General features: G+C 40.5%; 1 protein-coding gene across 9 annotated transcripts; it reads left to right on the forward strand.

Moving 5' to 3' along the window:
- Nucleotides 1-562: 562 nt before the first annotated feature.
- LOC139103405 (uro-adherence factor A) lies at nt 563-25,284 on the forward strand. 9 transcript variants are annotated; one of them, XM_070658013.1, is made up of 13 exons: nt 563-877; nt 1,024-1,225; nt 1,317-1,363; nt 3,884-4,035; nt 4,113-4,271; nt 4,377-4,798; nt 4,910-5,387; nt 5,484-5,824; nt 5,911-6,119; nt 6,208-6,493; nt 6,580-6,716; nt 6,788-6,937; nt 8,471-17,931. In XM_070658013.1, the coding sequence occupies exons 4-13, from the start codon at nt 3,913-3,915 to the stop codon at nt 11,575-11,577; spliced, it is 5,412 nt and encodes a 1,803-aa protein (XP_070514114.1). In that variant the 5' UTR covers nt 563-877; nt 1,024-1,225; nt 1,317-1,363; nt 3,884-3,912; the 3' UTR covers nt 11,578-17,931. The 9 variants fall into 9 exon arrangements, with proteins under 9 accessions (XP_070514114.1, XP_070514119.1, XP_070514120.1 ...); XM_070658020.1 differs by lacking the exons at nt 563-877; nt 1,024-1,225; nt 1,317-1,363 and adding exons at nt 2,321-2,456; nt 18,819-25,284 and having other exon boundaries at nt 8,471-11,302; XM_070658023.1 differs by lacking the exons at nt 563-877; nt 1,024-1,225; nt 1,317-1,363 and adding exons at nt 2,321-2,456; nt 18,819-25,284 and having other exon boundaries at nt 5,914-6,119; nt 8,471-11,302.
- Nucleotides 25,285-25,537: the final 253 nt, after the last annotated feature.

The following is a 25,537-nucleotide window of genomic DNA, read 5'->3' on the forward strand; positions in this document are numbered from 1 at the left end:
ACGCAAATCTGGAATTTGTATAATTAAAGGTAAAAAAAAAATATTATTTATTACAAAACACGTTTATTATTACATTGATGTAACACGAAACCAGAATCATATAATTTATTATAAATCCTGCAATATCATGAATTATTTTCTGAGATTGAATGATATACAAATTGTATGTGTATGTATGCGCGCGTGCATGTGTAACATAAATCTTTTAAGTTGAAAAGCTAGTCATTTAATTCTAAACTCTGCAGTGGTTACCAGCTTATTTATATAAAAAATATATATGTTCTTTAAAGATATTTATAAAATAAATATAAGTGTAAAACACACCTATTATATGAAAGATAATATTGAAGATGCAATATCGATATTGTATAAGTGAACATATCTAACGTACATTTAGACAAATTATTTTCTACTGTGTATATGTCAAAACAAAAACGTTTTTCTGTATTTTAAATATATTAAGTGCATAAAAGCATAAATATTTGTAAATTTTTTTATTTTTATTTTTTTTTTAGTTAATCTTGACACACCCGGTTCTTCGCTCTGAAGAACGGATTTGCACAAAACAGTGGGGAGAAATAATATACACTTAACGAATGTGGAGCAGTTTTACAGAGCAGCGATCATGCAGCGATTTTAAACGCGACGCGCGTGAAGTGTGCGCGTCAGTGGCGGTCATCTGACCACCTGAAGCGGCTGACGGCCAGCCAGCTTCATGAAGTTCACGACGATCCGTCCGTTGAGTCTCGTTGCTGTGTTACTTGCGTCACCTCATAGCACCGTTCCAATGTTTCCGCTGTCAGCGATACTGCGATGTTTACGCCGCATGCATAACTTTCAACACGTCATCTCGGCGATTACGCGATATGCATTACCAGTACGTTCGTTTATTTTAACTCCTTATTTATATCTCCGGTCGTACATACACTTGTTATTATGCACTTGTTATTATGCACTTGTCTCAATTGAAACTGTAATCATTATATTATCATAACTTTGATGTTTTATTTTGTTATAACGCAGGAATCAATTTGCGTGTCACAGAGTCGATTGCAATAATTGTTTTGCTGGCTTCGCCTCAATTGTTGAATTTAAACAAGTATCCTACCAGCTGAAAGTTCAAGATCGCATGCATGCAATTTGGAAATATTCCACTGAGAGACTGGAAAAGATTGCGCCTTCTTATTCAATTAATCGACTTTCGCGAACTCTCGTTTGATTGAAGGTATATCTATTGCAAAAGTGAATTTGAAATTCGAGGCGAGTTATTGCTACATGATCCAAAGTTGGCAATACTAATTTTTACGTATTTGCAGCTTATCGCTGGAGGGAGATCGCAGTCCAATTAAATCAAAAGATAAAGGTAAACAGAGCAGAAACAAAGCAAGAGAACTTTCTTGTAAAAATTATTATTTATCGTCGCTTCTATTATCTGGAGAAGAAAAAACGGGAGATAAGGACGGCGATTATCGGTGGAATTTTTCGCAGAAATAAACGTCCGCAAAGAACGGTGAAGGGAAAGGGTTCAGCTGTGTCTGAAGTAGTGATTGCACGCTGCAACAAGCTGCGCCCGCGTTGCTTTCCGATCCGTCCCCGATCGCAGTCGACTCCCCCGGTTCCCCCCGCGATTCCCCAGCCACCGCGCGGCGGACCCAGCCGTTGAATCAGCTGATTATTGTTTTCGTTTCTCCGACGTGCAGCGGCGCAACGTTGGCGCGTGCAGAAGTACGTGTCGTGCTGTCGTGCGTTTCAGTCGAACGTGGAACCAGTAAACCCGCGCGTTTCTCTCGCTCGTTTCCGTTTCCGAGAAACAGCAGGCACTGTCCTCCTCCCGCCCGCCCGCTCGCTTCCCGCTCGTGTGCGTGCGCGCGCGAGGGAGGAGGACAAGAGGAAGACCTCCTCGTCGCAGTTACTTCGTGCTCGCCGTGCCAGCAGCGAGGGACGGCCCGGAGGGGAAACGAACACGATAGTGGAAGCGAAGCCGCGTCTGCATGTGTATGTACATGCGCGCGCGCGTACGTGCGCGTAGGTGAGACGCGAAGTTAACCGAGAGCGCCGAGGTACGCGGAGGCGCGGTCGTGTGTCGGTCGTCGTGGTGCGTGCTGTGCCTGCCTGCCTGCCGTCGTCGTCCGCTCTCCTGGCTCGCCCGCGGCTCGGAGGGGCGCGAAAGAGAAAGAAAAAAAAAAAAAGAAGGAACATTCCGCTCGCTGAGGACACCCGTCGCTCGCACGGTCGCGCGCGCTGCGTGACATCATCGGGCCACTGTCGTCGCCCGCTTGGCTTGTCAGTCGCTCGCGGGACGCAGAATGACGCAGTAAGACGGGAGGACGAGCGGCGAAACGGCGGCGGAGGCGCGCGCGCGGAGTGCAGTGGCGGGCTCTCTCTCTCTCTTTCTCTCCTTCTCGGCTTTTGTTCCGTCTCTCTCTTTCTCTCCCCTCGCACAATGAGAAAGCACGGTAAAGTTTCGCGGTGAAGTATGTGTGTTGTGTATCGCTCCTGTCCATTTCGCATCGCTTATCGATCACGGCGCGGCCGACTCGTCGCTTCTGCCGAACGAACGACGATCGCCGCGCGGCCGCGATAAGCGAGTATCCCTTTGTTCCTCCGACGCGACGACTTCCTGCGTCTCCTCCACCCACCCTCCTTCCCTCCCCCCTGTCGCTGTGTACCCGCGTTTCCGTCGCTTTTTTTAACGCTCGCGATTGCGTAAATCCCCTGTAGTGCGCCGCGGTCGAGTAGCTCGGTCCGTTTTCCAATTTCGGCCTGTCCGTTTTAGCTTGTTTATAGGGACGCGCGTCATTTAGGCCCTTCTTTCCTCGCGTTTCGTGACTTTCCCGTCGATCGTCCCTGAGCGCGCAGTTCGCGCACAGCTGTGCGCTGCGTTGTGCAACATAACGTCTCCTCCCACCCCCGCTCTTGCTACGACGGTTGGCAAAATAGACTCCCCCGCTCCGCTCCGTCCTGTTCCGTTTTGTTCCCACCGCCAGCCGTCGTCAACACAACGCACTAACACCATCGGACGGGCCGATGCGCTTTCCCACTTTTCGTGTGCATTGAATAATGCACCGCGCGACGACGTCGACGTCGACGACGACGACGCCGCCGCCGTTGCTGTTACTGCTGCTTTGTGTGACGGGCTCGACGGCGTCGCGACGCGCAGTAATGTCCGCGATCTGCGGAATCGTCGGCAAGCCTGCGAACGGTGTACCTTGAACGTGGGTTCTTTGTCCTCTGTGCGCGACGATTACGCGAAAGGCACCCCGCATCTCGTCGCGCGAACAATGTCTCCCCTTGCCCTCCTGGTGAACGCGCGCGCGCTCCCTGGTCGAGGGGAGGGCCAGGCTTTATTTTCTTTCGCGATCGTTGGCTGTTTTTGCGTTCGCTACGGGAACTTATCTCGGCGAGAGAGTGCTCCTTTGTCCGCGTACGTGTTTGTCAAACGTCGTGAGCTCCCGCGCGATATCGAATCTCTCTCTCCCCTACGCGGATCTCGTGGATTCTGTTAGGATTCCTTTGTTCATCGTGAATATGTTTTACGGAGTGCGATTTCGGGTCTTGCACACTTCGGTGTAGCTCTCTCGGACGTGACCATGTACGCGATAAGATGCAGCATCTGTCATAAAGATTAAATCCTCGTGTGACATTCGAGATGTTACAGTGTCAAATAATCCGTTTATCACACGCCCATGGCCGTGAATATTCCATAGAGATTATGTTAATTAATTGAATATTTAATCGGTACAAATTAAGTTTTAGTTTAGGTATTGAGAGCTTGTATATTATATTTGATAGATTATACTGGCTCTTAATGTGTAAATTAATAAGATACAGCTTTTCTGTATGTTCGTACTGTAATTTTATATCGATTTCATTATCTTTATAGGATAGATAAAATTAATTCGGGAATAAAAAATGTCTGCGGAATCGCCAAGGCGAGGTGTGCATAAAGGAGCTCAAGTCGTTTCACCTCAGCCTATTGTAGATCGATCAATTATCGAAAGCGTCGCAGGGATCATCAATGATATAGTACCACAGGTATGCGAGTTAATTAGAATTTTCTCAGTACTGTAATCCAAGTTCACAAGTTTGTAATTTACGCGATTGTTTTGCAGGGATATGCTGGAGTATCCAATTCTGATAATAAAGAAACCATATCATGGGCTCGGTTTGAATATGCGGATATAAATGACCCCGCTTTATATCCCGATTACAATGAAGGGTCCAGTACGCCACCGTTGTTATTGGTATTAGGATATACGGTTGGCGTTCAGGTAAATTATATTATGTTACTTGCAAATATGCCTTTTTTGACTTATTGTTTCACAGTTCTATGTCTTTCATTGGATTCCAATAATTACCGATTTTCATAAACGCAGGTATGGCTGATAGCAGCAACGGGAGAGGCGACGGAAGTCTTATCATGGCGACAAGGTGTGGTTCGTACCCTTCGAATTCTACCAAATCCAAAGACTGACGACGAACACGTCGACGAATTCGAAGCGAAACGGCCGATGATAGCAGTTTGCTCCGAGCCGGATTCGACTCTTCCGGGACCAAAATTTTGTGACGTCAACTTCATCTCCTTGAAAACCGGCGAGCAAGTGCACAGCGTAGGATTCAAACATTCTGTTTGCGACGTGCTGGCGAACAGGCGATCCGTGGTCATAACGTTATTAGAAAAAATTGCGGTCTTCGATGCCAGAACGTTGCAAAATAATATAACAATCACGACCTGTTATGCCAGCCCTGGCACAAATCCAAATCCTATCGCTTTAGGAACACGATGGCTCGCTTACAGGTATAAAACTTTCCACATATTTAATTATTTGCATTCTAGCGATTTTAATATTTTTTATAGCGCTGAACGTTGTATCATTAAATCTGAAATAATTGCTCTTTGTGTTTACAGCGAGAAAAAATTACTACCTGCGAGAAGAAGCAGCGGTGGCTGCGAAGGAGAAGGCGTTCAAAGTTACACAGCGACGGTTTTATATGCAGCAAAATCACTTGGGAAAGGTCTTCGCGGATTAGGTGAAACTGTAGCGTCGAGTCTTACTGGGAATTCAGTATCACCGATGACTATCAATAACACTGGCAATGACGTAACTCAACCGGGCGTCGTAACGATATTAGATCTTCAGGTTGCGAGAGATGAGAAAGAATTGGATGACTCGAATGTGGATGCTGTAATCGCTCATTTTACCGCCCATAGCGATGCAATCGTTGCCATGACTTTCGACTTAACCGGTGCATTGTTAATGACAGCTGACAAAAGAGGACACGACTTCCACATTTTCAGAATTCAACCTCATCCCGGTGGACCGACACTAGCAGCGGTACATCACCTGTATATTTTACACCGAGGCGATACCACTGCGAAAGTGCAGGTATACATTTTTAATTCTTTTACTATTTATATTTTAATTATACACTTCGTTAAAATTTATTATATTACTTATTATGTTATACGTTTATTGTATTAGGACATGGTATTTTCGAGCGATACACGTTGGGCTGCTATTTCAACTGTGAGAGGTACAACACATGTGTTTCCCGTTGCACCTTACGGTGGTCCTGTTGGCGTCAGGACGCACTCCACGCCCAACGTCGTCAACAGATTGTCAAGATTCCATAAAAGCGCAGGTTTGACGGACGATAATACCCGCTCCCACTCTCCTGTGTCTCATACGGAATTACCTTTGTCTGTATATCCTTACTCCAATCCGAGACTTCCTCCATATCCTCATCCGACGATAGTGCATCCGTTGTCACAAATTCGGCAGCCATCTTCTATAAATCAAGTTAACAGCTCCACGCAGCCAAGGTAGCTATTAATTTTATAGAAATTTAGCTTTACGAGAAACGATAAATTATAAAGAGATAATTAAAAAAATATTGTACGTTTTGTAGCAGACCACAACAAAGGCAACGATTACATTCAGATGACAGTGGATCTTTATCTTTGAAGATATGCGCGTGTTTTGCTCCACCAAGAGCTTGGATGTTTGCGCAAAGGGAGTCCAGCAGCAAGGTTGTCAAAAGGGCAGTTGATTCTCTGTTTATTATGGCATGTCATGGAAACATGATACAATATGACTTGGATCCTAAACCAGCTGCTGGTATATAATAAAAAAATAATTTTATTTTATAAGATAATTATTTCAGTTCAAAAATATATTTTGCATACTAATATTTATCTTATTTTAGGAATCCCAAAGGAAAAAGTGTGCGACGACACTAGTATCGAATTGGAAGTTGAAGCGAAGGGCCAATGGCCACTTTGTAGATCTCCCCATTCATCAGATCTCATCTTACCGTTGCCTCTTTCAAACCCATTACTTAGTGTTTCGTTTACGCCAAAAAACAACCAGGAGTTTGACACGGTCGAAGATCGTTGGCTGAGTCAAGTGGAGATCGTGACGCACGCTGGGCCACATAGACGATTATGGATGGGCCCACAATTCGTTTTTAAAACTTACAATGCGCCCAGTGGGTTAGTTTTTTTTTTTTAATTTTCACTAATTAATTACGATTTTTTTAAAACAAAAATAGAATTTAATAAAAAATAATTGTTATTAGCGTTGCTGTTAATTTGGTCGAAGCAGAGGCAGTTGAAATTGGAATTACGGGATCGCGTCCAGCGAGATCGAAACCTGTTAATATGCCGCATGCGGCGTCCAGACCGTTGATGCCGGTGGTCATCGACGGATCAGGAAGTAAGTGTGTAATATAATAATTAAGCTAACGGTGAATTACATAAGAAATTAAAATATATTTTATTTTATAGGCAGTTATGAACAGTCGCCGAGATTCATGGAGGCGTATGGTGATCCCTTAGACAGCGAGAACGTGGCCGTTGGCAGTTGTGAGAGTCAACTGAGAGAGGATCTCGCGGAGGCTATGCTTGAAATATCAATCGCGTCACATCGTGCTCCAGGTAAGTGCGTAATTACGCGTCGAAGTTTTATATTTTAATCGAAAGCACGAGATTTCACACGAAGGTTAGATTAGGTTCGCTTAGTCGTGGTATTATTGGAATACCTAAATTTACATATTTTATGTAATTTATATAAATACAAATTTGTATTTGTTCATGTTTCATATCTTTGCTGAACGTGATATGTACTCTAATTTTTATTTCCTAGTAACAAATAATTTTTTTTTTGTTAATATAGAGGAATAGTTGTGGAGAAAGTATTGGCAGTATTTTATTTTTATTTTTATTATTTCCTAATTTTCCTGCATTTTTCATTATCATACTATCACTACATTCATTTTGTTTCGTTTAACAATTATAAATTATCTTCATTGAATTTTATCAAATACAATTTTTGACATTGTACATATGATTGTATTACGCAAGCATTTATTTTATTAGAAAATATTTTACAACTTTTATCAAAGAAAACGAAGAACATGTACTTGCACTGAACTAATATTTTTATATACATTTACATACTTCTTAAACTTTTCAAACATGTGGATTTAAGCTCGCAAAGCTTGCAGGGTATAATTCGCGTAAAATTTGGTATGATATTTGACGCGTATTTTGACATTATGCTTCTTTATTAACAATAGAAAAAAATTAATAAATTCTCAGAAAAGAGAAAATAATTGTGCTTGTCAACGTTTTGCGACAACGTTGATGCCGATACATTGCAGAACCTGAAGTGTATTTTAAACGAAAAAAAAGCAAGATATTTATAAGCAATCTTTACTTTTTCTATGATATGTTTTTCGAATATGACAAAGGATAAGATCTTTAGCGTTGTAAGTTTGCGTGGACACAGAACTGGCCAGAGGCAGGTATCTCCATTTTTATCCCTGTAACTGTACTTTATTCGAGCACTAACAGCAAGATATTTTGTTGACGTCTGCTCTTTGTATTTTTGGTGAAAAGAAAACGTCCGATAAATGATATTACGTCTTTGTACTAACCATGTAGATCCATCACATTTTGCTCGAGCTTTTAGCTTTGTGTATATCTTAGAAAGATTTTTTTTGCGATTGCAATACAGGCAGATGTGTTTCTCTTAAGTTTGTCTTGACTTGACCCCCGCGTAATTGACACGCGCGCGGAAAATATGCAAATGTGAAATGTAATGAGAAAAAGAAAATCACAAAAAGATTAGACAATCCCTTTTGTGTTCTTGTTCTCAAGGTGTTCAAGACTCTGTTATGCACCGACTTATATGTATAGCTGCTAGAACTCGCATTATACGCTTTGTTTTTACATTATGTGACTTTGCTACGATTTCTCGATTATTTGTTAAAGAAACTGAACTCGTACACGATATAATCCCGAGCGAGCATGCGAGCGAGCTAATTATCATTGCATAAGAAAAAAAAAAAAGCGAGGAAAAAAAAGATAAACTTAAGAGAGAGAAAGAGAGAGAGGGAGAGCGAAAGAGACACGCGTGAGCAGCGACTCGTGATATTGATACCTGCCAACGGCTTTTTCTGTTACTAGGGAGGCGTACGGTATTTGAGAGGGTGGGTCAGCCAGTAACTAAAGTCGTCAACCCTCACACCGGCACCGTGATTACCGTGTCGGCCGACGAGGATGAGGACGCTATTAGCTCCATACAGGAGTACGACTCCGCCGCGGAGGAGATCCACGCACCTAGAAGCGTGTGCGCCGAGGAGGGTCCGGCCTCGCTCAGCGCGGCTGACCTGCCCGACGAGCCGGAGAGCCGGGCGCTGAATCGCGAGCTCACCGAGATCTGCGCGGAGATGCGCTCGGCAAGCGAGCCGGCGATCGACAGCGTACCAGACGAGAACATACGCGAGCTGCAGGAACGTCGCGCCCTATGCGCGGAGATGGCGGCCACAACGACAATGACCACGTCGATCGACTACGAAAAGGAGGAGGCGTTTCGCGACGTCCCGACAAGTCTCAGCCTGTGCGCCGAACCAGGTGAGATCCCGAGCAGCCCGATGACGCAGGCGAAAAAAACCGCGTTGTGGTGCAGTAAGGGAAGATCCGTCGTCGACAAGCGTACCGAGGAATATTGCAACGAAGCTCACGAGAGGCATCTCGCCAAAGCTAAATACGTCGTCAGCTATGACGACGACAGCGTTACGTTGATGGAGAACAAAACCATGCGAGGCGAGAAGAGTGCGGAGACGCCGCAACCAAGCGTAGAAGAGAAAATCAAGAAATCTGTTGCGAGAAAAACTGCTATCGACTTCGAAACTTCGAGCTACGCTACAACGCAGAAACATTCGATTGACCAGCGAACGACTCGTTCATACAAGTACGTTGTTAAAGAAGATGAGGATAGCGTCGTTGTCGAGAACGCACGATACATTGAATCGACGATGAGCGCTAGCACAAAGAAAGAAGAAAATGTCGAAAAAAAGAAAATTGAGACCACAAGAGATTTTAAAGTAGCGAGAGACAAATATGAAATGGTACGAAAGAACGACGATTGGAAGAGCCACGCTTCTCCGCGGGAATTCACCGTCAAGAATCAAGTTACGTTCGAAGACAAAGAAACAAAATGCACGAGAGTGATATCATCTGCTGACTTGTCCGAGTCGACTGAACCGATGGCCCATGTAATCGTACAGAAAGGAAACTCCGGTAAATCTGCATGGGATGTAGAAAAGACGAGATTGCTATCTCGCCACGACGACGGAAACGAGGGTGATGATGAATTACCACCGTTGGATCCGCCGCCGCTGGACGACTTTAGCTCTATCGAGTATCACATGGTAGAGCCGTGTAATCTCGGTAGAGACGCCACCTCCACGTCCACTCAATCCGACGACGACATCGAGCACATTCATGCATCCGAGGTGATGCAAATGCGGATGAAAATTGACGCTAGTAACAACAAGGTCAGAGACGCGGGTGTGACTGTCAACACGGTTACGCAATTCTCTTCTCCGGTAACGCGACGAAAGAACAGCAAGAGTACAATTTCGGACGACGATTTGGAGTACATACACAGTGTTGAGCTCGGCTTCGAATCTGCGGGCTTAGAACGGGGCGACGTCAGCACGATGAAGCCTTTGGTAAAGGCGACCAGCAATGATAACTGCCCACGTCGAAGACACAGCAGACATACGTTATCTTCCGACGACGATTTGGAGCACGTTCAGCTGTCGGATGTTCGTGAGTTGGAGCTCGACGCGGTGGCGAGATTGTCACAGAAAGAATTTCCTCAGGTGGCTCAGGAAATAATGGAGCAACAAGAAGCAAAATCTAAATCGGGCAAGAAACGAAAGGATATTATGGTGATTGAGAAAAGCGAAGCGGAGGCCGTGGAAGTCACTGTGATATATAACCCACTGGAGGACGTCTGGTTGAAGTCGGAAGAGACCGATCGATATAGCTTTGACTTAAAGGAGAAGCCGGAGGGACTGTATCCGAGTCCTACGAAACGAGCGAAAAATCGTGGATTGAAAACGACGAATTTCTCATCGTCCTCGCTAGTGCCTGCCAAGCGGACTTGTCAGACCACTGACAGCGACATCGTCGAAATTATCGACATCGACGCGATGCAGAAGGCCGATGTGGACGCCGATGCTACGCCGGAGTGCAAGATTCTACCTGTCGCTGGAACGCGTACTCGGAAGTCGCGCAAAAGCAAACGGTCTCAGCCGGAAGGGCAATCGCAGGAGAACAATTCGGCGGAACCGTCTCTTTCCACCCCTGTACCTTCGTTTCGTTCCTCGAAGGTGAAAATGGCAGAACTGCAGGAGGCCGTGCGAGAAGAACCGTTCGTAGAATTCGATTCCAAAGATCAGGAATCGAAAGCTTCTTCACCTTTGGCGGAGATATCTTGGAGCTCTATCGTCAAGAAGAGCATCTCTCCTTCATCGGATTCTCAAGAGATTCGTAAGGAAACCGATCTCGAACCGTTGATAGAGGTAGAAGAAAAAGTAGAAACAGGCGAGCACGTGAAGAGACTGATGGAGGCACAGGAATTCCGCAGCTCAGATAATTCCGCGTTTTTCGACACCGCGCCGTTACGCATAGCACACGGACGCTCGCGACGACGAGTTAGAACTAAAGAGAAGAAAGAGAAGGATGTAGAGGAGGAGGAACTCTTCGGCGAGAAGGATAACGTCGATGTAACGAAGATGGCAACAACAACGGTGAAGGAGAATATCCTCGCAGACCTTCCCACACCAATAATAGATGATGAGCTTAGCGTGGACAAGGAGGTCGTGTGCGTCACGACTGCTATGGCGCGAGCTAAGATTTCTCGGGACAAGGGGGATAGCAAAGCGACGGAGGGCAGTTCTCCCCTTGTTTCGGAAGTACGATCCGTCGTCGACGAGACACGTCGAGGTAACGTGCCAGCTGAGAGGAGAGAATCGCAAAGAGAATCTTCTTTGCAGCTTCAACCGACGCGACAGCAGGTGGAGGGTGACGGCGACGGTAGTAGCGGCGACGGCGAGGGCATTACCGGAGCAACCGAGCGTCCGTATGATCCGGCTTCTTCAAAGGCGTCTCCGGAATCCATCGATGACGGGCCCGCCGAGAAGCGGAACGAAGCGGAACGCGAGCATTCGACTACCGCCAAGAAAACGAGCAACAGATCTAAGAGGAAAAAGCGCAGATGAGTAGAGGATTGCTGCATGGACGTGCCTAGGGCCAGCCTTGCCCTCTACATACTCCTAATGCAAGTGACAGGAGTAGATTAGCGTTCATATGTAAGGAAGTGAGACCACACATCGAAATTCGAGCGCTCCGTGCGCGATCTTAAAGAGCTACTTCGCGTCGAGTAGCGTTAATCAGCATGCGTCTTGCTATAACAACGATAGGCCCATTTTTCTTTCGTGTATCTTGCTATTGCTATTTTCAAGATCTTGTTCTTAATGCGATAATTAATTATTTGAGACGAATGCGATAATTGAAAGAAAATTTTTAAAGATAATCGAAAGCATTTCGCCGCGTGCAAAACTATTGTTATTCATTTTAAAATCACGTATTTTATGGCCCTATCATCGTTTCGAGTCGTATTAATTAGCAGTTATATTAATTGCAAAGGCGCGAGCTGATGTTGTGTTCACACAGTATAGTGGGCAAGGTTGACTTCTAGCAGATGTTAGGACATTCAATGCTCTGACGTTAATTCTAACGGGGTAGAACTAACGAGGGAGCTCTCAGAATAGCATCGCGTTTCGCCATCCGTGTAGCAATTTCGATTTGACTGCCTTAGATCGTAAAAGGTGATAAAGTTTAAATTTCACATGGTGCAAACAACCTGCGTGTATTTATATATCGTTTGCCCATTATTGGTAACATAATTGTTTGGTGCAATTAATGACGATCGCTCTTGGCCATTAGGTGTTCATTTGTGGGATTGACCCTTTAGCTATTCTCTTATCGAGTAATGACGACCATCGTCCATGCAATAGGTCATATTTCTTCGTGTAGTACAAAACATTCTCATCAGATTCATTCAGCCTTTGCTTACTGCCGTAGACGCTTCTTATCGAATCGGTGGCAGTATACAGAAGAGTATAGTAAAAAAAAAAAAAAATAAAAAATAAATTTTTAATCGTAATACTTTGTACAGTTTAGAATGATTGCAATCAGGAATTATGATCGCTTGCTTAATTGTACACCGAAAAGCAGATATGGCATTTGGTGCGGCGAGTGGCGGCTAGCGTACGTGACTTCCCCCTCTCTCGGCCGCCGAGGACGAGGGAGGTAGTGGTGAGCGGCGTTCTCCCTCAGTTCTCGACGACCGTTGCTCCGTGTAACACCTACGCGTGTGCTTCGTGTGAGATTCGACGAACACCACGCCGAGATCACGTACGCTAGCCGTCATCGCAGCATCACAAACGCTATTCCTGACGGTGAGTGTACATATTCATCATCACGCACTTTTGTATAAATGCCTATTTGTTTTTAAGGAGATTTAGAGAAGGACTCAATATAAGTGGTCACTTAGACGCAAACAAGTATTCCTTGACAATTTTTAAAGAAATAATATTAATTTAATAATAGTATTATAATAGGAAAAAGAACCACTCGCGCTATGAATCTAATACGATGTGTTCTACATGATTTCTCGAACGCGTTTATCTTAACACAAATCTTGCCTCAAACGCCTAAGTATTAGTTACTCAAGTATTGCTCTACTCCAAATTTAGACACGGCTGGGTATTGAAATCTGATCGAATATATATTGCGTTCAGAGTCGTTCAGCTTCGGCATAGTGTGTGCAGTGTAAAGACCGCAAGTTCGATGACGTTGATTTTATTAATTTTATTGGTTTTATTAGTTAAATTTGTTAAATACTTTTTTTGTCTTTTTTGTTAATTTTTTAATTTTTATTTTGGAAAATTGTTATTAATTTATATAATTTATGCAACGTGTACTGTATTATGGAAACGTAAGAAATCATGTAAAACAATTCGATGCAGTTATATTGTTTAAACGATCGAGTTTATAATTGAAATTTATCAAATGAAACAGTTTACATATTGTTCAATGAAAAATTATTTAAATGGATTGAGTGATAAAAAGAAAGGAACGTAAAGATAGGTATTTTTGTTCGTTAAAAACTTCTCATAAAGCACTATTTTTTTTAATTAAATTATTTTTAATTATTATAGTTATAACAATATTTATAATATAATATATAAATATAATATAATTATTTAAAATTAAATTTAAGTAAAAAGGTTGAAGTATTCCGAATTTTTTGACTGATAGCTTGCATCAATTTTAATGCAAAAAAACCTTGAAATACTCAGATGTTAAGTAACCATAAAGGATGTAAGATCGATCTAGTGCTCAAAAATCAAATCGAAGGATACATTCTTATTTATTTCGCTGTACAATATGTCGCGGCAGTTAACGCACTCCTTTCTCTAGTCCTTTTCTATCTCTCCTGGTTCTTTCGCATTTTCGAAACGTCGAAGTGGCCTATGCAGGCGTATGCTTGATGTAAAAAAAATTTCAAAGTCTTTTCGAGTGTTACACGCTAGAGATGCGAGGAAAAACATAAGAAAAAAAAGAGAAGCGTGTAAAACGTGTTCAACGTTGCCGATGGTGACGCATAAAAAAAAATGTGTGTGTGTGTGTGTGTGTAGATATAATTACACTTCTTGTATATCGTAATTAGTGGTAAAAGGAAAAAAAGAAAAAAGATCGAATATCGTGTGCAAGAGTCGATGATAAATACTCAGTATAAAGTAGCTTCGTGACAGCGGTCCTCTATTGTTTTCACCGCTGCATGATGTAGAGAAACTTCAAATGGGAAAAATATGTTAAAAGATGGATCTTTTTATTGACTCGGAGATCAATCGTAAAATCTATTTTAAACGACAGCGAAGAGTGTAAAAGGCGAACCATGCAGGATTCTACAAGCCACATTATCCTTACATTAATTGTCGGCGAGACGTTAGTTTCTTTCAGGAAAAAAAAGAAAAGAAAAAAAAAAAAAATAGGAAAGTCGACTTTTCTATTGCTGCTGCAAATATATTACAAATGCAGAGTGCAGGATAACGTGTTGTACAAACACCTTATAAATTAAAAAAAAAAAAGAAAGGAACGTCTGAGTAGGATAACTGGGTCAGTGTCAGTCGCGGATTAAATGTCTGTTTAAATATTTATTATTCTACATTTGTGAATGTATTAAGAATATTTCAACGGTGATATATAACGAAGAAGGTGTTACATTGATAGTTAATTGGAAATAATTGTTGCTATTAATATTAAGTTAACAGATTTTTAACTGTTGCTCCTGTTAACGTAATTCATTTTCTGACACAGCAGTATTATGCATATCGGTTACAGCTCGACACTGGCTCAAGTACCCTTTCAGTTTACTCAGACAAGCTAAAATGTTAACGAAATTCACCTTTTACGCTCCTAGCTGTTTTACACGAAGTTTCACGAAGGAATTCTTCGTCAGACTGTGATGTCCCTCAGTTGGTAGTGATCTCGATCCAAGCGGCATTAGATATTTTATGCGTACGTACAGCTTGATGCATAATACGTTTATCTAATTGAAACTTATCCCTCTGATCTTCGTCGCGATTATTATTCTATCGTTACATGCGGGCATGTATTACATGAAGGGAAAAGAAAAAAAAAGAGAAATAAACAGCTTTTATGATTTAATAACAAATCGCTGCGTGCAATGCGTGTTGATGTTGGAATGTATGTGATGCGTGGGATATGTATGGCGAACGCGGAGAGACGCCGAATATTAATCGGTCACAAGCAAATACATCGTACTGCAAAGGATATTTTGGTCTCTTAGTCCCCCTGTACGGGAAAGAACTTCGAAATAATGATCATTAATAACGTCCAAATTACAATGCACACTTTGTACACAATCATTCTTCGATATTTTTCAAGTCCTCGATAATATTTTGACTTAATCTCGGAACAGAGCGTTGTATCATTTTTCAGAGCCAATCTCCGTGTAGATATTACTTATTCTAATAACGTAGATATGTGTATGTACATGTATTTAGAGTTGCGTTAGAGAAACATTTAGGCCAGGTTGCATCGAGGATTATTAAACGAACTCTTGGATTAGTGATTCGCGCGAGTATCTCTTTCTAAATTATTAATTAATTCACGTAGACGAAAGATTTACTCAGGATCAATGCTAATTATTGCGGCGTCGGTGCAACTGGGCTTAAATGTCTGGAAGATTAATGGTTAACGACGACAGAAACACTTGGGCGCCGAATTTATTTATAATTTTAAGCGATTCTATTTTCTTTTTCTGTGTATAGCGAGTTACAATGTTTACCTGTGTATTTACCTGAGTAGAGTTAAGTATGTAAGATCAATTAACGGTACTTCTTTACATAGAGGTATTCTTCTACAAAAAAAAAAAAAAAAGAAAAAAAAAGAGAAATGAAACAAAACTGGCCGATACATCATCTGTCGAGATGCAAATTTCGCAATAAACTTCTTGGATAACGTTAGTTTCGGTCGACACGTACAGTGGCGATTAAAAGTGGCACAGTATTCCTTGATATAGTTTGATATAGATTTACTGTAAGACAATCTATTAATAATAAATAAAATAGCAACGATAAACAAGTAACAAAAATTAAGATAAAAATCAATCATCGATCTTAAAGAAAGCTCAAGTACTGGAAAAGTAAACGCTTTTATTTTGGGAAATAAAAGTTAATGAAATAGATATCTTGAGACTCTAGCAATTATAATTATCTTATTAAAATGTTTTTTAATTAATTTCAAACTGCAAACTGTTTTTTTTTTTTTTTAGTTACACAACACCGAATATAAAATGTAAAACGTAAATTTAATACTCAACTATTGTCACTAACTGATGTCACGATTTTTCATTTTTCGAGTAGAGTTTTCTTATTGAACGCTTTACTTTAAGATCGATGATGTGAAATTTTCCGTCACTGTACGTCCTATATCGATACGAAGAAGGCAATAATTGTGAAAAGTATGTCGTGCGGTGACTGCCTTCGCCGATACGCGAACTCTCGACAGCCGATAGATTAATCATCGATTTTACTTTCATATTTATTCATACGATTTAGAACACGGAGGGGCTCTACTTCCCCCCGTTAAGCTTTAGCTTGTAGATCCGTTTAGCGTGCTTGATGTAAAGAGTTTTGTCAGTCTCGTTTGTTGGCCTTTTTATCTCATTCTCGTAAATGATTCTGACTGCGGGCCACTCGAAGATGGCCGTGAATGTAAAAAAAAGAAAAAGAAAATGTGTACAACGTGTTCGCTTGTGTGATGTTACAATGCCAAAGTTCGGACAAGCCTGTTACGTTATTTTAATTTATTCGGTGTAAGTCGATCAACTTGTTATTTCTTTGGATGTGCAATGAGAAAAAGTAATGCTCCAACGGTTCGAGAGAAAGATACAGTATTAATGCGATTTAAAAAAAATGTATTTCCTTGCGGACGTAAAAATAAATCCGCAATTGTATTAGTCCGTTCGATCAGAATCAGAGCAGTATTTTCTCAATGCACAGCAACGGTGCACAGTATTATTTTCTTTACGAATTGCTATACAATTTTTAGCCACGCTCTATTTATTCGCAATCGATGAATGACGACTGACTCTTGTGCGAACCACAAAAGTAATTTAAATGTATTCGTTGCCGCACATGTAATACATATCGCTTTTCTGTTTCTTTTTGTGAAGAAGAGTGTCGTGAGTCGAAGCGCTTTCGAAAGATCAAGCCGAGCTCAAGCTTTATCCGATTTATCCAAAGATTTTATTTCGCGAATTTCTATTTTATTCCTCGGCAAACAAACTAAGTAAAAATCGAAAGATCCACTTGTCGTTATCTTCGTCGTCGAATCACGACACTCTTCTTCTCAAAAAATAAAAGCGGATTCCACGCAAATATGTGCATGAAATATTTACAAAGTAGCGACTCGTCTACTAAATATAGGGAACACTCTCAGGAACCCACTTTTGATGTTGATTCAAAATTTAAATTACAATTTACTCGAGGGGTTCACCTCAATTTGAACAGTTGGCAGTTAAGAAATTTGCAAATCGATGACAAGTTCTCCCGTTTAGATTGAGCGACGTTTAACCGCGCGTGTCGCTCGATATGATCTCAATTAATTAATTAACCAAGGGAGAATCGTCTACGAGAACGAGAAACAGAGGAAGCAAACAGGGCACGACGCTGTTTTCTTCCACGGTGTAAAGTCAAAATTGTGGCGGAGACACGCCGGAATGTATTGTAAAATGCACTAACGACATTAATAATTGTAATGACAAATGTACAAAAAAAAGACAAAGGTAAAAAAAAAATGAAACAAAATTATGTTCGACACGCGCGAAGACATCGTGCGAGATGTTAGCTCGTGGAGAGACGTCTCACCACGAGCGGTTGCTAATGCATAAGAGGAAAAAAAATAAAAAAAACCAAAAAAAAAAAACAAAAAGACAAAAACGATAAAACGAAAATAAAAGTATACAGCCATACCGCATACGCATGCTATTTTTCTTGAAAAGTATCTCGTCCTCTTAATTATGACAATATGACTTGTGGATCTGTATTCGCGTCGTGCATCTAGCGATCACAGTTTGACTCTTCAGGAACATTTAAAGAATTCTTGAGGCACTTTGATGCAAATCAAGTGTAACAAATACATGAATCTGTATGTACAGAATTATATTTAATTAAAGTAATTAAATAATACAAATAAAACGCTTAGTTGTTTTTTAAATTGTGTTTGTATTATAGTGTCGTAAGAAAATGTTCCATCATACAGATCTGTAACGTATCCATTCGATGAAAAACTCCAAATTGTTAATTAGAACCTGCCACATATGTTAAAACTTTCTCACTTATCTTATTAATTAAACCTCCTATTAACTAATTGATTATTAAAATCAGGTAATCCTGTTCAGCACTGGGCGCACACGTGACTATAGATCAAGAAGTCTCTTCTGGCTTTAATGAAAGATCTATTGACATGTATGTCATCGGTCTTAAGGAAAACTTTACTAACACTCAATACACGAAATAAATTGAGAACTTAGTTAAATAAACGTTCAACTTTCGAATTTTAATTTAATTAATTAATTTTTTTTTTTTTTTTTTTTTTTTCTTTAATGTATTTTGATCTCTTACCTTTCATTAAATTTAAATCGACGATATGCACATCCCGAGATTGCACCTTGAACTCATTGTTTTACAAAAATACCGAGCTATCTCCTTAAGACCAATGACGTAAGCTGATTATCCGTCAATAAATTATAAATATCTTTGTTACGCGCAGCATGATTTTCCATTAAAAGATCAAGAACGAGTTCTGTGCACGAGATATCCACCTCCACGTTGACTCGTTGATGATCAGTTCTGTATTTTTTCAGGCGGTAGTCAATCAGTGGCTAGTTACGAGGACCTGAGCTCCAGCAGTTTCAGCTCCGCCAGCAGGGCATCCCTCGACGCAAGGAGTTCTCCAACACCGTCGTACGGAGCTGAGAACATGATGGTGTTTCCCGGTGACAGCAGCGGCTCCATTTGAGATTATTTGAGATGCGCAGCCATGCTGCCCAAGTGGCTGCGCTGTCTCAGATAAAGAAAAAGCAGGATGAAGACAAGAAGCTAGAAAGAAAATTAGGAGGAAAAAAAACTCTTCTCGAGAAAAGAAGTCCTTGCTTGAAGGAAGAAGGCCGTTTTACTACGTCGCCGTGCGATCATTCGGTTTTGTCTTTCCACGTCCGTCGACCACATAGAACTCTGCTTTTCTAAAGTTTCGCTGATACGGAACACATTACAAAGTAGGACGGTTGAAAAGCACAAAGTGCATCAGCATGAAATGAATAAATAAAATAAAGACAATGCGCGCGTATATGTCTGTATGTGTGTACATAGACAATGAGGAATGTTAACGACGGGGAGTGTGGTGTAGGAAGGAAAAAGGGTAGATGATAAGGGATGGATTATTCTAGCCGCACGTAAGCTGGCCGCAACTTTTGTACGAAGCGTGTGCAAACGCGTTAACAAATGCGCTTTTCTTTTTGCGAAAGTCACGCGCGTTTTGCCATTGTCTTACTTTCCTCTTGTTGCCTCTTCGCCTACTCTCCGTTCGCTTAGTCTTGCGCGGAGCCTCACGCACTTTTCTCTGTTACAACTCTCTAAAAGAGAGGACTCCATGCGGAGCTAGTAGGAACGGGAGTGACCTTCTTTGCGTATTCGTGCGTACATTTCGTGCGTTGTGTAAAAGAAAAGAAGAAAAGAACCCTCGGTCGCTATATCTGAAAGACTTTGCGGTGAAATTGCGCTAATTGTTGACCCTTATATTTTTGTACTTTTTCGTACTTCTCTCCGTGGACACACGCGCACGCACTCACAACGTATGTTTCCGGGTCTGCAGTCTGTGTTTGTGATAATTGCATTTTGTACACGTTCCTCGTCTCTCCTCGTGCAATTCGTTGGAATGCAATGCTAGCGATCTGTTATTTGCGTGTACGAATATATCCGTGATCCTCGCGAACGTTTCTTCTTTACTTCAGTCACATTCTCTCTATTGGCATAACGGTTCGTTTCGGATTACCTAAGATGTCGGCAGCAGGATGTGATGTAAACGAGGTCGGTTTAACTAGCACTAAGTATTGATTTCAATAAGATTTCAGAAAACAAATGATTATGCGATTTAATACGCCAGAGTATACCACGAAAACTTGGCAATTCATATATATATATATACTTATATACACATGTAAATAGTTATTGCTCTCTCTCTCTTTTTCTCTTTTAATCTAAATCACAAGAATCGTTCTCTTGAACGTTGATAAAATTTTGCCAAATTTTCTTCGTCTTTTACTAATCAATATTACATGAAAATTTATAGATTTACCTTTTGTGAATTATTTATCTCTCGGACTGTTTGCCTTCCATTATATTTATACTTCGGAACAAAGGAAGCTTAGACAATCCGTTTCTAAAGGCTCTTTCGTCTTTTAATCTTTCGTAGAAATTTTTCTCTTTTGAACGTGACTTTATCTCTTTAGAAAAGTAATATGAGAAACGTCGATCTGAATCTTACAACTTAATATTGATTATTAATATTTATAGGAACTATTTGTTCGATATAAATGTTTGCCGGTTTGACCGACAAATTTCAATTCAAACTATAAAGTGTAAAGTTAGAGACCATAGGCGCAACCAATGCACTAAATTGCAACAGATATACAGACGTAAAAACAAGGTAGGATCTGTAAGATTCGTGTAACTGATACTCCGAAATCTGAATCCTTTGCCTGATTTTCGTGGGATGCCCAGCGACTTTTCTTTTCTTTTTTTTTTTTTTTAAGTGATGCGTCTAAAGTGATTAGTGAATAGCGCGCGCGATCGGTGCCATCTGGACTCGAAGAAGAGCGAAGGATAGTGTAGAGTAATTAGTAAATAGTGCGAGACTTTTGTAGTATTATCCCCGTCGTGCGTACACATAGTTTTTGTAGTTAAGAATAACGCGTCGCTCGTCTTGGCAAATTGTACGGAAAAATGTAATAGTTGCTTGGTGGAGACATCCTCATCGCGCTTTTAAAGTCAAACTTTAACAGGCAGTCTAACTTTTCTCATCTTGTATCTTTAATCTTTTAAACTCATGTCCATCTTTTTGCTGCAACAAGGTGCAGCGAAATATGAAAGTAACAAGTAAAAGAAAGCGTAACAGGTATTCTCTTAACCAGGCGCTATTTTCGCATCTGCTTTTAAAAAGGAAAATCTCTTTGATCTGCAGAGGGAGATTGGTAAGCGTTTTAGAAAATATATTTAGGATGTATATCAGAACGCGTTAGGACAAACCTTAATTTCTTACTATCGAATGATACTTTGACAAATAGTACGCCAATATATATGTATATTGTGCATGTATATATGCACACGTGTGTCTGTATCACCAAAGCACATTGAGCTGAGAACATTTTTTCAATTTCTGGATGCATAAACGTTTGACTAAAGATTTCCAGAGACAAGCAGCAAAAACTTTCGATTAAATTTACATCTAATATTGTTAGAAAGACGGAGAAAATTTTTTATAAGAAATTATTTGAAAATACTTAGAACATCGCAAAGGAAAAATTAATATGACGAGATCTCACGATGATCTTTTTTTATGCATCCAAGGATTGAACCACGTTTTCCGCTGCTGCACCGAATCAAATGAATACGCAACGCGTGCAGCACACGTATATTTTTCTACCTCTTACTTTTCCGATAGCGCCACCGAGAAAATTAAGTCGGCCGAGTCCGCAGGCTCCGATGCGCAGTGCAAAATGACACAAAATCATAGTTGATAAATATTACTGCAATTTATACATATGTAGAATTATGGTTCCCAATACTACACTCTCGAGAGACGATTAAGGGTCCCTCGATAAAACCGGGAAACCTTTCGCATCTTGTTACCTTACACTTACACACGGTTTTTACGAAGGACAAATCAATTTTCTACCATCATAACGAAGCGCATGGATCTCGAAAGAAAAAAAAACAGCGTGAATGTAGATATTTTTAGCATGAAACAAAATTTGCAAAAAAAGAAAAAAAAGGTACTTTAGATATCTCTCGTCAGTTTTCCATTTTTTAAATTTGATACAATAGCGCTGTTTATAGAACAATCCCGTACTTTGCGAGGTCAAAATTTATATTTTGGAAAGTAAGCATCTTAAGATAGAATAGCTCATTATGATGTCTTTCGAGAAAGGAAAGTTGAAAATTGTTTAATCAAAAAGAAGAGAAAGGCAAGTTGCGAATTTTGCATGTAATCGAATCTCGAGAGTTAATCTTTCATCCCTCCACGTTAACGAAACGAAATGTGCCGTTTTCATTCACCATCTGATATGCGCGAATAATAGTTCCGCGGTTTAGGATCGATTCAATTTGTTATGTCTCGAAAATAATAAAAAAAAGTAGTATGCTCTCGATTCGTGAGCTATGTGTCGTGCGTGGACGAATTTTCTCTGATTCTACTGTCACTTTACTATTGCGATTTACTGGTCAAGTGTTCTTTTTATTTCTCATATTTGAGACGAATGCAGAAACCTTAAAAGAAATCGGTAGAACCAGGAAACTTCGTCGCGTCGATTAGTCGTCATTGTACAGCGAAATCCAGCGAGATGTTAGGTGCCTTTAGTTGTCCCCAATCAACATTGTAATTAATATAAAATGAAGATACAGAGTGTTTAATAAGCATAGATTATACATACCGACTCGTTCTTGATCGAAGAGAAACATAAAAGCTGCAAATTAAGAGTTCTCTGTGCGAAATTCTTGATAACAATGTAAAGTTATTATATATATTTTCTTTTTAAAATTTTATTGGATGGCTATTATAGAATTATAGTATTGATATTTTAAGCACTACAGCGAAGTGCTAAAAACCAAGTGTTCTTTGGTAAATTTTAAGTGGAATTTAATTATTATCGTATAAAAATTCTCTCTAATTAATACAAATTGTATTGTATTACGTTACATTGGGCATTCTATATACTTAAGATATTAATATCTAGTATATGATATTATAGGAGTTTAATTATTATTATTAAAACTCTGTTTTTCTAACTTTACGAAGCTTTATCGCTGAACCGGCTTTAATGTTAAAGAGTTTGTAACGCAAACGATCGCACTGTGGAATTATTGAGGTGCAAAGGTCGCTCACAATCTCGTAAAAAAATTACACAGTATCGGTGGAAAGTTTTTAAGAGTGGCTACGAAACTATCGAATGTAACCGAATAATCGAACTTGGGCAAATGATAGAGAACGAATGTCTTCTCAACAGACCATAATTTCCTCAAAGCGAAGATATCTCCCGGTTGAGACAGTTACAAGTTTCCAGGAAAAAAAAAAAAAAAAAAAAAAACGTTACATTACATTTTCTATTTCTAGATAATTCTAATCTTAAAAATAACTTATTCTCTTCTAATAAAAATGTTGCTCGAGGGACTTTTCCATAAGGTAAATTTCAATCACAATTTTCTCTGAACAGTTTCAAGCTCACGAGGAGATATCTGCAGCGATATAAGAGGAAAAACGAGGGAGGTTGTAACAATCGATTACCAAGCTTTAAAATCGCTCGTACCTGCGGAAATCCCCGCGTTCGGGGGAATCTTGCCATGAGAAACGCAACTTTCTCTCCTGCTGCGTCGACTGAATTTTATCATTTGTACTCCGCTACCCTTCGATACGATTTACATTGACGAGAGAGGGAGGTGTGAGAAAGGAAGACATTCCACGAGACTAACTTTCATTGGTACGGCATCATCCCTCTCGGCGCCACCCCTAAGTCCCGATCTAGCTCCGCCACGCAACTGAACGGACACGAGTATAAATAAGATAAAGAAATATGAATATATATGTATATGTACGTATTATATATATATATAGTTGTAGATCTCGCTAATTGTAATACTTCTGCCGACGTAGACGCAGAGCACCTTTGTATCGTGAGTTTTTTGTCCTCTGTCGCGCGATGCGTTTGCAAAATTGTGATCTTCGTCGAGAGAAGATGACGATCGTGGAAGCGAAGTGCTGTGATTGCGAGCCGATTAAGTGCTAATTGTGCGAGCTGTTGCTGCAAAAAGAAAAAAAAAACAGCGATTGCTCTATTTCGATCAGCGCTCGGCCGATGGTGATGGTGATAACGATGATAATGATGAGGATGATGATGGCCAATGCGATATTCTTTACTGTAATACATTCGCAACGCAACTACGACGATTCTCTAGTAATCTGAGAAGTTTTGAGATCTCCCATTAATAATTCCGTGATTAATAATTATAAATCTGACACTAATAATCGAGTAAGTTTAATCGATCGCTTTAGAATGTAAATAGATACAAGTCTTCGTTTTCTTAAAATAATTCTGGTGGTTCCGGTTCTGAAACGCCTAGCACATGAAAAGATCAGGGAAATTATGATACAGGGTGAAATCGCCGGGTTGCGTAGCGTGTGTGTCCGTGGAAAGAAGGAAAGAAAGCCAGATTGTGATGACCGATTTTCGACGAGGTCTCGCGGTGGCGTTGATGCAACAAACGTTACGTTATGAAGAAGCAATTGAGGAGAAATTGGTGCCTGTGCATTTAAAATTTGTGATAGAGACAAGATACATCTTCTTCGGCACAATGATGCCGAACGTGTCCCTGCATTTAATCCAGCCACCTCAAGAACCTAATAACATTAATCCGCTATCTTTTCGAGATTGTTTTGGGCTTGTTGCGAAAACAGGCAGATTGAAGTTCTTGCTTCTTTCGAGCATTTAGACCCATTGCACTCGGTGAGGACCAAAAAAAAAAAAAGAAGAAAAAAAGGACAGATTCCATCTGAATGAAAGACGTTTCGCATTTACGACACCGCGTTACTTCGGCCTACGTATAGCGATTTTTCATATATTTTACTATATTACGTACTTCGTCTGAGGGCTGAGAAAAACACAGTTAACTAATAGATACGTACATACAGACACACAGAGACAGACATACATACACACCCACAAAGGATACACGTATTTACATAAAAGGGGGAAAAAAACGAAAAAAAGAAGTATGTATATCTTATACATATATACATGAATAGTGTGTAAGCGTAATACTTTATGTCACATGTATACAACCGTGTTGACGGAGCATAGTGATTCTTCTTAAATGAGAGCACGGCGGACCGCGGGATCCTGACGATCACTCGTCGCATCCCCTTCCTGGGATTTCGAGTTCGGCGGCGGTCCCGACGGCGGCTGTTGCTCGCCACGAAAGGTGTTTTGTAATTGTGACCGGGCGGACAGATTCTTTGAGAAAACAAAAGCAAATAAAAGATTTTTAACTGACTGCAACGAAGACGATTACGACGATTATTTTCCGACTGTCTTCTTACTATCATGCAATTATCACACGCTGAAAATCATTGTACATTCTTTGTCGTAAAAAAAAAAAATCGTAATTTCCATTTGCCTAATGAAACTTAATTATAATTTATGAATCACAATTTCAAACTGAAAACATCAGCATGCATATCATATAATTTACAGTCCATTAATTCTAAATAAATTTAAATTAAATTAATTCTCTAAGTATTTAAATACGTGTATTG

The sequence above is a fragment of the Cardiocondyla obscurior genome, linkage group LG06 (genome assembly GCF_019399895.1).
Source record: "Cardiocondyla obscurior isolate alpha-2009 linkage group LG06, Cobs3.1, whole genome shotgun sequence".
NCBI lineage: Eukaryota > Metazoa > Arthropoda > Insecta > Hymenoptera > Formicidae > Cardiocondyla > Cardiocondyla obscurior.